This window comes from Melanostigma gelatinosum, assembly GCF_949748355.1.
Source record: "Melanostigma gelatinosum genome assembly, chromosome: 16".
Classification (NCBI taxonomy): domain Eukaryota; kingdom Metazoa; phylum Chordata; class Actinopteri; order Perciformes; family Zoarcidae; genus Melanostigma; species Melanostigma gelatinosum.
Window position 1 is genome coordinate 19611437 of NC_136649.1, and position 12264 is coordinate 19623700.

The following is a 12264-nucleotide window of genomic DNA, read 5'->3' on the forward strand; positions in this document are numbered from 1 at the left end:
TTTGCTAGACATGTACGGTACTTCCCAGGGAGACGATGCACTGGGAAAAGTTTCTGGGCAACTCGAAGGGCAACAGTTCCCTCAAACTGACCTCTCAACAGTTTGACTTCAGTTACTTTTTTAGCCCTACTCCTGACAACTCTCTGGGGACCGCCATGTGAATCGGTCCACCACTTTGGTCCAGACTGAAATATCTCATCTCGTCCAACTATTGGATGGATTGCGATGAATTTTCGACAATTTACTTTCAATACTTTGATTTGTGATGAAATACCTTTCAAAACTAAAGACACTCAGCACCTTAGCTGTACTTTGTGTGCAACGCAAATTGTCAAATATTAGCACACTAACATGCGAAACTAAAATGATGAACATAGTAAACATTATACTTGCAAAACGTCATCAAGTAAGCGTTTCGGTCAAAGCACTGCTGTGCCAAAGTACAGCATCACAGAGCTGCTTGCATGGAGAAGTTGTTGCCTGTTGAGGAGGATGTTGCCCAAATGTGACGCCACAACAACATCCCAGTACATCATCACCTTTCCTGTTGCTTTAGTGGCACACAAACTGGTCCGAGAACAAACTCCAAACTACATTTTTAAAGCGACAAAAAAGATTTCTTTCCTTCTGTAATAACTATACATCAAATAAAGGAACAATAATGAATTCTCTTTGAAAAAACTCTGAACATCAACAACTTATTTAGCTATACACCTCTTTGCAATAGATCATTTCAATAACAATATTACAAAACTACCAGTATTCTGTCACCTACGGTAAAAAAGCCAGAATGAAGCGAAGCTGCTGTAGCACCTTATTCAAAGAGCTTCACAGTCATCATCTTTAAACCATTTACAACACACTTCAACGCACAGAATCGCCCATTTTTATGATACATTACACCGAAATCCATCCCTCCTGTGTTTAGAGCTGCACCGCAGAGAAAAGCTGCATGTTTCTTATTTTTTACAGACGATACAGAAGGATCACACGAGCTAAGCCACTGAGAAAAGCGTCTCATGTACACGGATGAGGATACGACAGTGACGCGGCTGAGAGTCGGACTATTGCTCTCGTCCAGGGATCATTGCAGCTGCTGACCAGTCCAGACCAATCCACCTCCACCTCACACACAATCACACAAACACGCAGGAGACGACCTCTCGTGGCCCCTCTGGTGTTTTAAATGTGTGAGAATGTTCATGGTTTATGGCTGGAAAAGCAACAAACAGGATACTGTGTAGAACAATAATGAAGAATAAGATGTATTGAGCTGAATGTTGATGGGCGGATGGGGAAATATTTCTCAAACTCAACTCATTCATAAAATAAACTACTTTCTTTAAAGGAATAGTTAAATCATTTTGGAAATATGCTTATTTTCTTTCTTGCTGAGAGTTACGGCTGTATGCTAAATATGAAGCTATAGCTAACAGACAGCTAGCTTAGCTAAATGACTGGAAACAGACAGAAACAGCTAGCCTGGCTCTCTCCAAAGCTAATAGAATCCATCTACCAGCATCTCTAAAGCTCACAAACTCACACATTATATCTTGTTTGTTTGAAATCTAAATGTAAAAACGAGACGTTGTGGTTTCATGGGCTGTTTTGTGACTAGTTGTGCCCTCAAAACCACAACATGTCGTTTTTACACTTCTGGTTTTGTACAGATCAAACAAAAGAGACACAATGGTTTCAGGGAAGTGTTGGTAGACATGTTTCTGAACTTTTGACAAAGCCAGGCTAACTGTTTCCCCCTGTTTCCAGTCTTTATGCTAAGCTAGCTGACTAACGGTTGCTTCACATTTCACTTACAAACATCAGAGTGCTGTCAATCTTCTCATCTGACTCTCGGCAAGAAAGCAAATTGCTGTAATTTCCGAAAAGTCAAACTATAGCTTGAAGCAGATATTATCACTGCACATAATTCCAGGTCTATGAGTGTGAGATTATTTTTCAACAGGATTTCCCCTCCACCAAATATCCGCAACAAGTCAAAAATACAAGGTACAGATCGCAAAGCAGGGCCCATTTTTGTCCTGCAGATGGGCCAAGTGTCCAAGGTTTCGGCATGATAAAGGCATGACTCAGCACTGGATGGGTCCTGTTACAGAGAGTCATGGGGTCAGTCGGTCAGGGGGACAAGAGGAGGTGGGGAGAGGAGGTGAAGGTTGGGTCATAGTTATTGACTGGCAGGATGAACCCTGGCAAATGCTGGAGAGGTTTCCCCCGGCCGGTGTGTGAGTCTTTAGCACACAGAGCCAGTGGGATCTGCCTCCCCGGTGGTGTAGAAATCAGGGATGGGTAGACCAGTGTGCAGTGTGATCTGCAGAAAAACACATTGACGTACACACATACGGGTTAATGAATATGGGTCAAAGAGGTTTGGTTTATTTTTCTGCCCACAGGTGGAGCTGTTGAACTATTTCCTCAGTTGTCTTGGAGGCACTCTGCTCTCTACACCCAGAGACAGCATTAAAAATTAGAAAACTAGCTGAGAGCAATGACAAATTCAAAGCTAATAACTGTAATTGAATCTTTCAAGCGTCCTCTTTCAAGGTTTAATCTTCTGAGCCCATATTTGTATCGCTCGGTGAAGAAGTTTTCATGAATAATAACTGCACTCATTTGGTATTTTGTTGATCTACAAGTAAAATCCTCTGTCTTGGCCTGCAGCACAGACCAGCTATAAAACTGCCCCCCCCCCCCCCCCCCCTGGAGTGAAGACAGATGTGTTTCATTCCTAAGAAAACCAAAGAGTAAAAAAAATGTTGCTGTTTTGTGCAGGACTCTCTCTTAGCTGCGACCAGTAACTTCCTGCAGTCTCCGCTGGTTGCCTGCTAACTGGTCCTGGTCAAGAGATAGTTGGCTGGCTCCCTGCACAGTTTTTTAACTCCAGTTTGTCGATCTTTGGCCAGAGTCTTAATGCTAAGCTAAGCTAACAAACACAGACATGAGAGTGGTATCAATCTTTATAAGGAAACTATTCTTTTAAAGCTTTTGACGGAAAACAAAAGCAGAAATTGGTATGTTATGGAATTAATTTCTCAATCTTCCAATTCAGAAATGGACGTAGTTGAAATTAAAGGTGTAGCCACAGTTCATATACAATATCATTCTGTACCTGGACATTTCGGTTGAGGCTGATAGCGGGGTAATAGACGCCCTCCAAGGCTTCAAAAGCCACTGGACCCTGCTGCTCATCATTAATGAGGAAGATGAGGATCCCGCGTGTGAAGTCCAGTAGAATTCCTATTGTTGCTCCTTTACCGATGCCGCCGTCCGTCCTGCACGACCACACAGAGAGAAACTAACTTGAGATATGACGGTTAATCTCGTGTTTCTAAAGTATCATCCTGCCAATTATTTGTCCTCCCATCCTGTAACTGTAATGTGTTAGCAGTGCTGAAAAAAATGTACGGTACTTGTAATTCTTGGCATTACAGAAACAAAAATTGTTCTTTTTATTCCTCTTCATTTATTTGACACCTTGAGTTGATAACTAGTTTTCAGGTTCAGACTTAAAAATATATTAAAAATGTCTGAAATACTAACACATTGTTAAAGATTAAACCAATGATTCCCAACCTTTTTGGGTCGTGACTTGTTAAAAAGAAGCTGTGTCATGTGCCAGAAGTCTATGAGTTGTTAGTAGTCAAACCAAAGAGACATTTACCCTCCAAACTTCTCAGATGATTTCATTTAAATATCTGTTGGAGTGTAAAACTGTCCATGTTTCACACAAAAGCAAAGGTTAGAGAAAAGTCTAATTTTGGGAGCAGAACTTTTTTCTTTTACCCCATTAATCCTGTTACGACCCCTCCGATTTATCAAGTGATCCTTTGGGGGGGGCGACCCCTAGGTTAGGAATCACTGGAGAAAGCTAATGAACTCTATATCAAATAGCTAAAATGCTAATTGAAATGTTGGAGCCTATTGGTTCTTTTACGGTTTGTGTTTTTATCGATACTTTTTGAATAAATTCTTAGTTTGGGTCAGTTCACCCAAAATACAAAAACAGAAACATCGTCGAGTTTATTCTTGACAATTGAAATAATCAAAAGTTTAAGCTCTCCAGCTGTTCCTGGAGCTTTCAGCTGCATCTAATGGTCTTCATTCGTGGATAACAAACACAAATCAATTCACATTCATTTATGTATTCAGTTGAATGCAGGACTTATGTTTGTGATGGAGTATTCTTAAATTGCTGTATTGGTACTTTTAAGTTTCATAAAGGATCTGAATAATTATTCCATCACTGTGACTGTGTTTCATATGCCTCTCACTCTAACCTCCGTGTTAGCAGTGGACATGGACACACTCTCTACCTGTTGGTGTGTGAGTTGTTGTGCATGAACCAGGAGCGGTTGTTGTCCACGTACATGGCCCAGGCCTTGTCGTCCTTCCCCAGCATCACGTCCTTCAGCACGTCGGCCCGAGCGACCCCGAAGGCCGGGTCCGGGTGGTTGTCATAGCGATCGACGGTCATTTCCCAGTAATGAACGCCGCGGGAGAAAGCGGAGTTACCCATGACCACCCTGTCGTCGTAGCTGTTGCAGGACACCGTCAGGTTGTCGTTGGAGAGGACGATGTCCTGGTGAGCGGAGGCCGGGTCAAAGGTGAACCAAGCGACTGTTCACGCACAAACACACACACACACACACATGGGAAGAGTTACACACATTGTTGTTTAGCATCAGTGACGTCACTGACTGGAACACCTGATGATCATGACTTCACAAAGGTGACATGAATCTAGAGGCTGGAGGTTAGATGAGGTGTGGTTACGCTGTAAAAACGTCATGAAAGGAGTAATAACTAGAAGAAAGGAGATAAGGAGAAGAAGATTCACTATCACTATTATGATTAATAATTCTTAGTACTCTATAACTTAACTTATAACTTAGTCCTACAATCTTAATAATATTTATTATAAAATCAAACCTGTGTCAGACAGTCTGCAAATGATAATTGGCATTTGTTTTCAACCGGCTTGGAACACCGCACGGGTGGGGTTTATGACATCTAGATAATAAGTCAATTGTTAAAGGATTGACTTTGAAATACGTCTATTATTTCTCTCTGATCATAAAGGATCAGTTCACCCGAAATACAAAAGAAAAACATTGTAAAAAAAACCTCCTTGGAGGTAAACATTTGACATGAAATAAGAAATCTTAACTCTTACTCCTAAAGTCTTTATGTGGTCGGTTGTGATGGATCTGCTTTCACCAGCTACAGAGTCAATTTAAACCTGATTATTTTTTAAGCACTGAACAACTAATACTAATGTGTTGGTTAATGCAAGTTGCTGTTTGTTTTAAGTCTGTTACTTGTCTCTCTTATGTGAAATAATTGTGATGTTTTTAACATTTTGCTGTTGTTTTGTTATGTGTGATTTTATGATAAACTTTCATGCTGCCGTCTTGGCCAGGACTCCTTTCGAAAATAGAATTTAAATCTCAATCCTCAATAAATTAAGGTTAAATTGAAACAATAAAAAATAAAAACCTGTAAACTCAACTCAAATAAATCATCTTGGTTCCGCTCAAGGTTTCTTTCAATTAAAGCAGTTTTTCCTTCGTGCTTGCTCATGGGGGAATGTTGGGTCTCTGTAAATTAAAGAGCACGGTCCGAACCTGCTTCAGATGAAAAGTACCATGAGGTAACGTCTGTTGGGATTTATACCTCAATAAAATGTACTTGACTTGAATGATGATGCTGTTCTATGTCTCCTGAAAGTGCTGATTGTTCACCACATAAACATTATAGGATGATAATATAATAATGAAATATAACATGTTGCGCTGCCCCCAAGTGGCAAATAACCACAACATTTAATACTGCTTTAATTTATGCACCACAAAAATTCCCTTCATGTTCATTATACGTATTGTAATTTGGGTGAGCTGACCCTAAAACGTCCTGTGAGATCTTGCAACACATCACACTGCCAGCCGGCGAAATCAAAGTCTCATAACTTTGCAAACTGTTTGACTGAGGGTTTTTAAAAGCTCTATACTCTACACAGAGAAATATGGGAGTCTAACAGATGAGATGTTTGTGCTCTATATGGGCTCCACAGGACTTGCTTGTCCACCATCGTTCACTGGTTTCGCTATGTGCAGTAGAGTTTCATTAGGCTTATTTCCCAAAGGAAATAAAACAAAGACATTTATTTGAAGCCTGTATTGAACGTTTAATAAGTGCAGCCCACAGAGCAGCAAACTGCCCACCTGCTGGTTTGAGCGTGAAGCACTGAACTGATGACACAGGCAATGGCAACGAGGGGGATTAGAGTGGAAACAGTCGCCCATACCTGTGCCTATAGACTGAATATCACATGGAGGGAGTCCAGCTGAAATGTGAAATAAAGGGGAGGAGGAAGAGGAAGAGGGGAGAAAGAAAAGAGGGGAGAAGGGGGAGAGCGTAGCGAATTTGACAGTGTCGAGCGGGTCGGGGAGGGATGGAGAGAGGAGAGGGTAAAAACCAGGTTTGTTTGGGGAAGCTGGTTCAACTCAGCGGCCAAAACACCACAGAAGAGATCCTCAAAAGAGAAGTTCCTAGAAACATATCAGGGTAGAAAATAACAAGCGTGGTGACAAAGATGATGGAGGAACTTCCTTCGCTCCAGGCAGGAAATAAAACAGAAAAATCAAAGCACAGTCCGGTCTGGGTGAAGGATGTCAGAACTCTGCAAAAACACTGAGTGGTTAGATATCTTTGTGCAGAACCCCAACAGCTGCCGAGTGCTCTGTCTGCAGGTAGGGAGGCTGTCTGCCTTTCAGGTCCACTTATGGATGACAAGCGTCCCTGTGTTCAGAGCAGCATTTAACTAATGGGAAAGCAAGCACATGAGTGGATTATACACGAAGCAGCTGCTACGGGATGTACCTGGTTCACAAGCTCCAACACACCCTCAAGCAGAATTCACTTCCTGCTGCTGCTTTTGGGTTAAAACCTTGCGTTTGACATTTTTGAGGCTTTTATTGTTATTATTTGTGTGTTACATGAGAGATAAAAGAGGAGGAGGAAGTTGGATGTCAGGTCAATTGAAATCCTTTTGAAACATAATTCAAAACTCAAACTGCATAGTTTTAAATCTGAAGTAAGAAATTGCAGAAGAAGGGACCAAGTATAAGGTCTCCGTTCCTTTACATTTTTAAAAAGTTGTCTTTCTGAAGATGCAAGGTTTTGTTTTGGCAGCAACTATGTATTATTCTTAAGATCTTGATGAGCTCAGTCAAGATGTATTGCCGTGAATGAGTGCTTCACTCCCAAAAGAAGAAGGCAACTGAACCTTTCCTCAAGTCTGTGATCTCATGAAGTGAAGATAAGCTCTATTATTAACCGTTATTAGCCCTGTGATAAAACACCTGCCAGCTGTTTGCTACAACACAACATCATGGCAAATCAGATTGGATTCATCACGATAGAAATATAACCAAGAAACCTTTTGCGGATCTGATCATGCAAAAACTAAACAAAAGAGCTGAAACTACCTGGGACACACATGGACACAGTAGCAAACATGTGGCAGGCATTTGGAGAAGCTAATTTTACAAGTAAAAAAAACCCGATAATGATATATAAGCCAACTAGTCTTGATTGAGATTCCTTAGATTTGTTATTTCAAATAATTGTGCCTGAGATAAATAGCAAGCGTGATATTTTACAGTGCAAAGATAAGCGCGTCAGCACTCTCGTGAAGACAAACTATCTTATCGGCAGATATGTCGGCAACACAGACCCGAGTCTCCGCTCTTTCTGGATTCCAACTTCGTGGAAACTGACAATTTTAATCCCAATACTGACTGAATGATCCAAGATCAGATGAACAAATGAATGAATTCTGTTTCGAGAGTGTATTGTCCATAAAGACAAACAGTCATCAGCAGCAAAAGGAGGAGACGATGCTTCACGTACTCTCAGAGGTCTGCATGATCAGTGTCTTGCTGTACTGGCCCAGTCCACTGGCATTAAAGGCCTTCACTCTGGACTTGTATGTGCTGTTGAAGTGGAGCCCGTCCACTGTGCAGATGGTCTCCGTGCCCACGTACACTTCCTGTAAAGACACACAGTGCTTCCTGTTAAACTGGCAGATACATCAAGTGCGTAACTGTGACACAGAGGGCCCTGCTTCTTTTTCAACCCGCACAGCTCTGCCTCTGAAGGAGCGTCCCGTTTGGGTCCGTGGCGGTGAGTGAAATAAGCGAGAGTATGAGTTTATACAACGGAGCGTGGGCGAGGCAGCCCACACCGGAGTATAAATAGACACGGGGACATACAACTCGCCAGGCTCAGTGTGGCCCTGCGTTGGCGAGCCTCAATGAGTCAGAGGAGAAATAGAAAATTTGGAAGGGAAATAGTTGTTTGGCAAAATGTAGCTCCATAGTTACAATTTCGGTCAAATGTCTCCAGACTCAATTGAACTGCCTTTATATTGCGCCTTTCTCGTCTTCCGACTGTTTAAAGAGCTTTACACGAAATGCCAAACTGTTCAGGGAACTATAATGCTCTTTCACACACTGATGGGCTTAAGGAGCATTTACAGGTTCAGTATCGTTACGTAGACATGCAGCCAGGAGGGTGTGATACTCCAACAGCTCAACCACAACAAGTCACTGGAAACTTCTATCTGTCAAGACAATCTATGTGTGATAGTCTATGTACTTCACAAGTCACATAATTAGATTAAAATATCCACTTTCTACCAGGAGTGGGGTTTGAACCCACGAGGACGACGTCCATTGGATCTTAAGACCAACGCCTTAACCACTCGGCCATCCTGGTACATTCCTCAATATTGACAAGTTGTGATCGAATGCGCACAATCAGCGTTCAGCGGCTGCAGCTGGTGAATCCGTAGGCAGATTGGATGTAAACGATCACTCTCCAATGCAGCAGTTGTGATTGAGACGGAGGATGAAGGCTCCCACAAACAGACAGCTGGCTTCAGAGACGACAGACTGAAGGTCAATGGCTGCTTTTTCTAAATTAAAACATAGGATGCCTCTACGAACAGCTGCTGGACCATTCACTTTAAACAGGAGAGTATCTAACTGATGCTCTGAGTCTAGAGGAGTGTTAGCATCTGTTGTCCCATTTCAGCCTCCTCACAAAGCACTAAAGTTGACATTTATTTACTGTTCTATAAAGTGTAAAAGTCAATAAGACGGTTATTCAAACAGAACTGTACACCATCAACCAAAAAGTCCATTATTTCGATTATTATCTTGTGTTTTGGCATCTTTTAGTGAAAGCATCTGGTTGCTACTGTTGGAAGTGTGTGCATGTGTGTGTGTTTGTGTGTGTGTGTGTGTGCGCGTGTGTGTTTGTGCCCATTGAGCATTCAAATAAAATCAACCACTTTAATCATGTGCCACCAGCTGTTAACAGGAATGTGATGGACAGGTTTAGGAGCTTTGAGAAGATGGCAACAGTTTGGGAGAAGGCTGAGATTGGAATATGGGGGCTCAATTAGGATTCCGGTGTGTTTCAGGGCTCTATTAACCCTTTAAACCCCAAGCTGTTTTTCTGAGATCATCTAAACTCCTTGGCAGGGAGTTTAACACCACTTTAAGAAAGTGGAACGATCTTCCATATTGTTATGAGAGGCAACGGGCCTGCTGTACTGTATGTAGGAACAGGTTTAGGGGACGGACACAGATATCCTCTGCCATTGTACTGAAGGTATTGTTCAGGGGGTTTAAGTTGCCATTGTAACAAAGCGGTGGCCTCAATGTATAGAGAACTGGGGAGAGTCTTAGCTGGATGGATTACATGGTGAACCTCTGAGAGGGTATAAATACTGCTTTGATCCCAGATCACACTTCCTGTGGGATCATCCCAGCTGGCAGCTGCATTACGGACCCTTTCTCTTGCCGTTGTGTCATTTAATGCCTCCCTACAGTGCGTCACATGACCTGCTCTCATCTCACTCAGAGCTGTGCGGTACGAGAGAGCAATCGAGGGATTTCAGCGACAAAGCGCTGCTTTCACATTCTCATGGCTGAGCTGGTGTCCACGCTGGCGCCAAATGAAGGCGTCTTTGTTGAGAAAGGGGCGGGCGGTGCTCTGTAAAGGTGAATTATTACTCTAACTGGTCCTGTTTTTCACTTTGTGTCTTGTAATCTAAATGTAAGTCCAACAAAGACCTCCCTTGTTGAGCTTTCACAAGTAACAAGTTTGTCGTCTAATAAAGTTGGGAGATAAATCCCAACTGGCGGAGACAAAAGAGTACCTGCGGAGGGGAACCTACCCTGAAAAGCCCCATGTTTCCATCGTCCAGCTCCAGGATGTATCCGTCCACGACGATGGTGGAGAGCGGTGGCTGTTTCCATGACAGCGTGGCGCTGTTGTTCTGGGTGCAGCATTCCTCCAGCTGGAGCATGGGAGCAGCTGGGACTGAGGAGGGGAGAGACACAGACAAAATTACAGCCCGGTGAGATATGAAAGGACAGCCGCTCATGCACGAAAACACACACGCGTGATATGACTCTGCTGTGCACGGAGACCTGTTCAATATTCATCATTTATAAATTCAATTATGAATATATGAATCCAGAATCAAAAGCTTCCGAATCATAAATATAAACCCACCAAACGTACAGAATATTTTAGCGGTGTCAGAGATATCATGCTGTGTGAAGTTTATCAGGTGCCAAACACAAACACAAACGTCAAAGCACACATGCAGCAAGTTCCCCAACTCAAACTGCTTCTGTATATATGTTTACTCGTAAAGTAGTGATTTTAAAAGATAAAAAGGTCGAATGCAAAACAAGCGGTCTTGAAATTGCTTCATGCAAATTATTAGTGTCCAGAAATACATTTTAGAAAGCTACTGCATACTAACATATTACAGGTACAATAAGGTTTTATCATTACTTTTTTTAACAATTCTCTTGGTAAAATGAGTACAGAACCTTTACTATAAACCAACTATTCAGAACTACAAACACTGGCGGTATATTATAGTGATTTTTCACAACAGAAATCACTCTGGCCAGAGAGAATCTCCTTCACAGGGTGCTAGGGATTGACTGTCTTCAGTAGAGAAGACATTAGCCCTCATGAGGGCTTGAACTTGCCTCTCTGAGTTTATAAACAGTAGCTGTGCCGGCTCTCCTTCAGCCCACTCTTGTATAAATCCCTCAGGTGTCTGTACCTGTTATCTCCTCTCTTATACCTTTCATCTGGACAAAGTCCAGCTGGTGGATCGTCTGCAGGAGGGGTCCGCTGTCCAGAGTGAGGTCAAAGTCGCTGTTCATCCTGGGGGTGAGGGTTCCCTTCCCCCACTGGCCCTCTGTCACGTGGACCCTCCGGATCAAAGCATCGGAGATCTGAGGACAACAAATTAACTAACTGTGACTCATCGATAACAAAAACTGTATCTGGAACCAGAAAACCCTGACAGATTTCACCCAAAAAACTCGAACAGCAGATCAGCTGGAGATGCAAAGATGTGAAAGAAGATATAAAGATGGCTGCAAGCAAAGAAAGTAAAGAAATCAAAGAAAGAGCATTTTCTTGAATGCCTTTTCCCAGGAAACGTCCAAGGACATGATCATGAAATTATTAGGATAACTTGTTTAAAATAAACGTTTCTGACATAAACACCAAACTTGCATTTCCACTATGAATATTTTACCATCATGGGTGAAAAATGCTTTTGGGTCATTCTAAAAAGGTAAATAAGTAAAATCCCTATCCGAAAAGGTCTCTCCACTCATGCCACCACCAAGCACATACATTGATAGACTGTGATACTGTGTTTGCTCATCAGAGTCAGTCACAAAAAGAAAACATGGAGGCCATAAAACTGTTGAACTGGAAGATGTCAAGTGAGTTTGATTTTAACAAGGTGAAATTGCTCAGCAAAGGCAGTGAAAACGTCTCCTGTCAACAGACAAACTGTAACTCGACGTCATCTATCAGTTCAGATTCGGTTGAAGTTATTTTTCACTTTGAAGTAAAGTCAAATGTATCGAAAGGGATTGGGTCTGAGTCAAATTCACAGCGAGCAATTTACCAGTTTTTAGGAGGAATTTCTCTCTCTTTTTTAAACTTACGTTTTCCTCCCTAGAGACATGTCACCAGACTTACCACCACAAGTGGCACAATGGGTGAAAATGCAGATTCAAAAGAGCAAAATTCTAAACAGATCACTTTACATTTACTTCACATCAAGTTTTCTGTGAGTTTGTTCCAGATATGTGGTGCATAAAAACCAAATGTTGCGACCCCATGTTTCGTTTTTGA

The 12264-nt window shown here is 42.1% G+C and overlaps 1 protein-coding gene across 8 annotated transcripts in view; it reads right to left on the reverse strand.

The window, feature by feature from the left end:
• Positions 1 to 299: 299 nt before the first annotated feature.
• Positions 300 to 12264, reverse strand: part of trim9 (tripartite motif containing 9) — a gene marked incomplete at its 5' end in the record, with an annotated part of 33206 nt that continues 21241 nt past the window's right edge. For 2 of the 8 annotated variants that reach the window (XM_079286758.1, XM_079286757.1), the window contains 6 exons: positions 300 to 2326; positions 3125 to 3287; positions 4383 to 4632; positions 7927 to 8065; positions 10262 to 10407; positions 11192 to 11345. In XM_079286758.1, coding sequence (XP_079142884.1) covers positions 2249 to 2326; positions 3125 to 3287; positions 4383 to 4632; positions 7927 to 8065; positions 10262 to 10407; positions 11192 to 11345 — 930 coding nt within the window. In that variant the 3' untranslated portion in view covers positions 300 to 2248. Of the gene's footprint in view, positions 2327 to 3124; positions 3288 to 4328; positions 4633 to 6319; positions 6359 to 7926; positions 8066 to 10261; positions 10408 to 11191; positions 11346 to 12264 lie in introns of all 8 variants that reach the window. The other 6 variants (XM_079286756.1, XM_079286754.1, XM_079286761.1 and 3 more) reach the window with 4 other exon arrangements.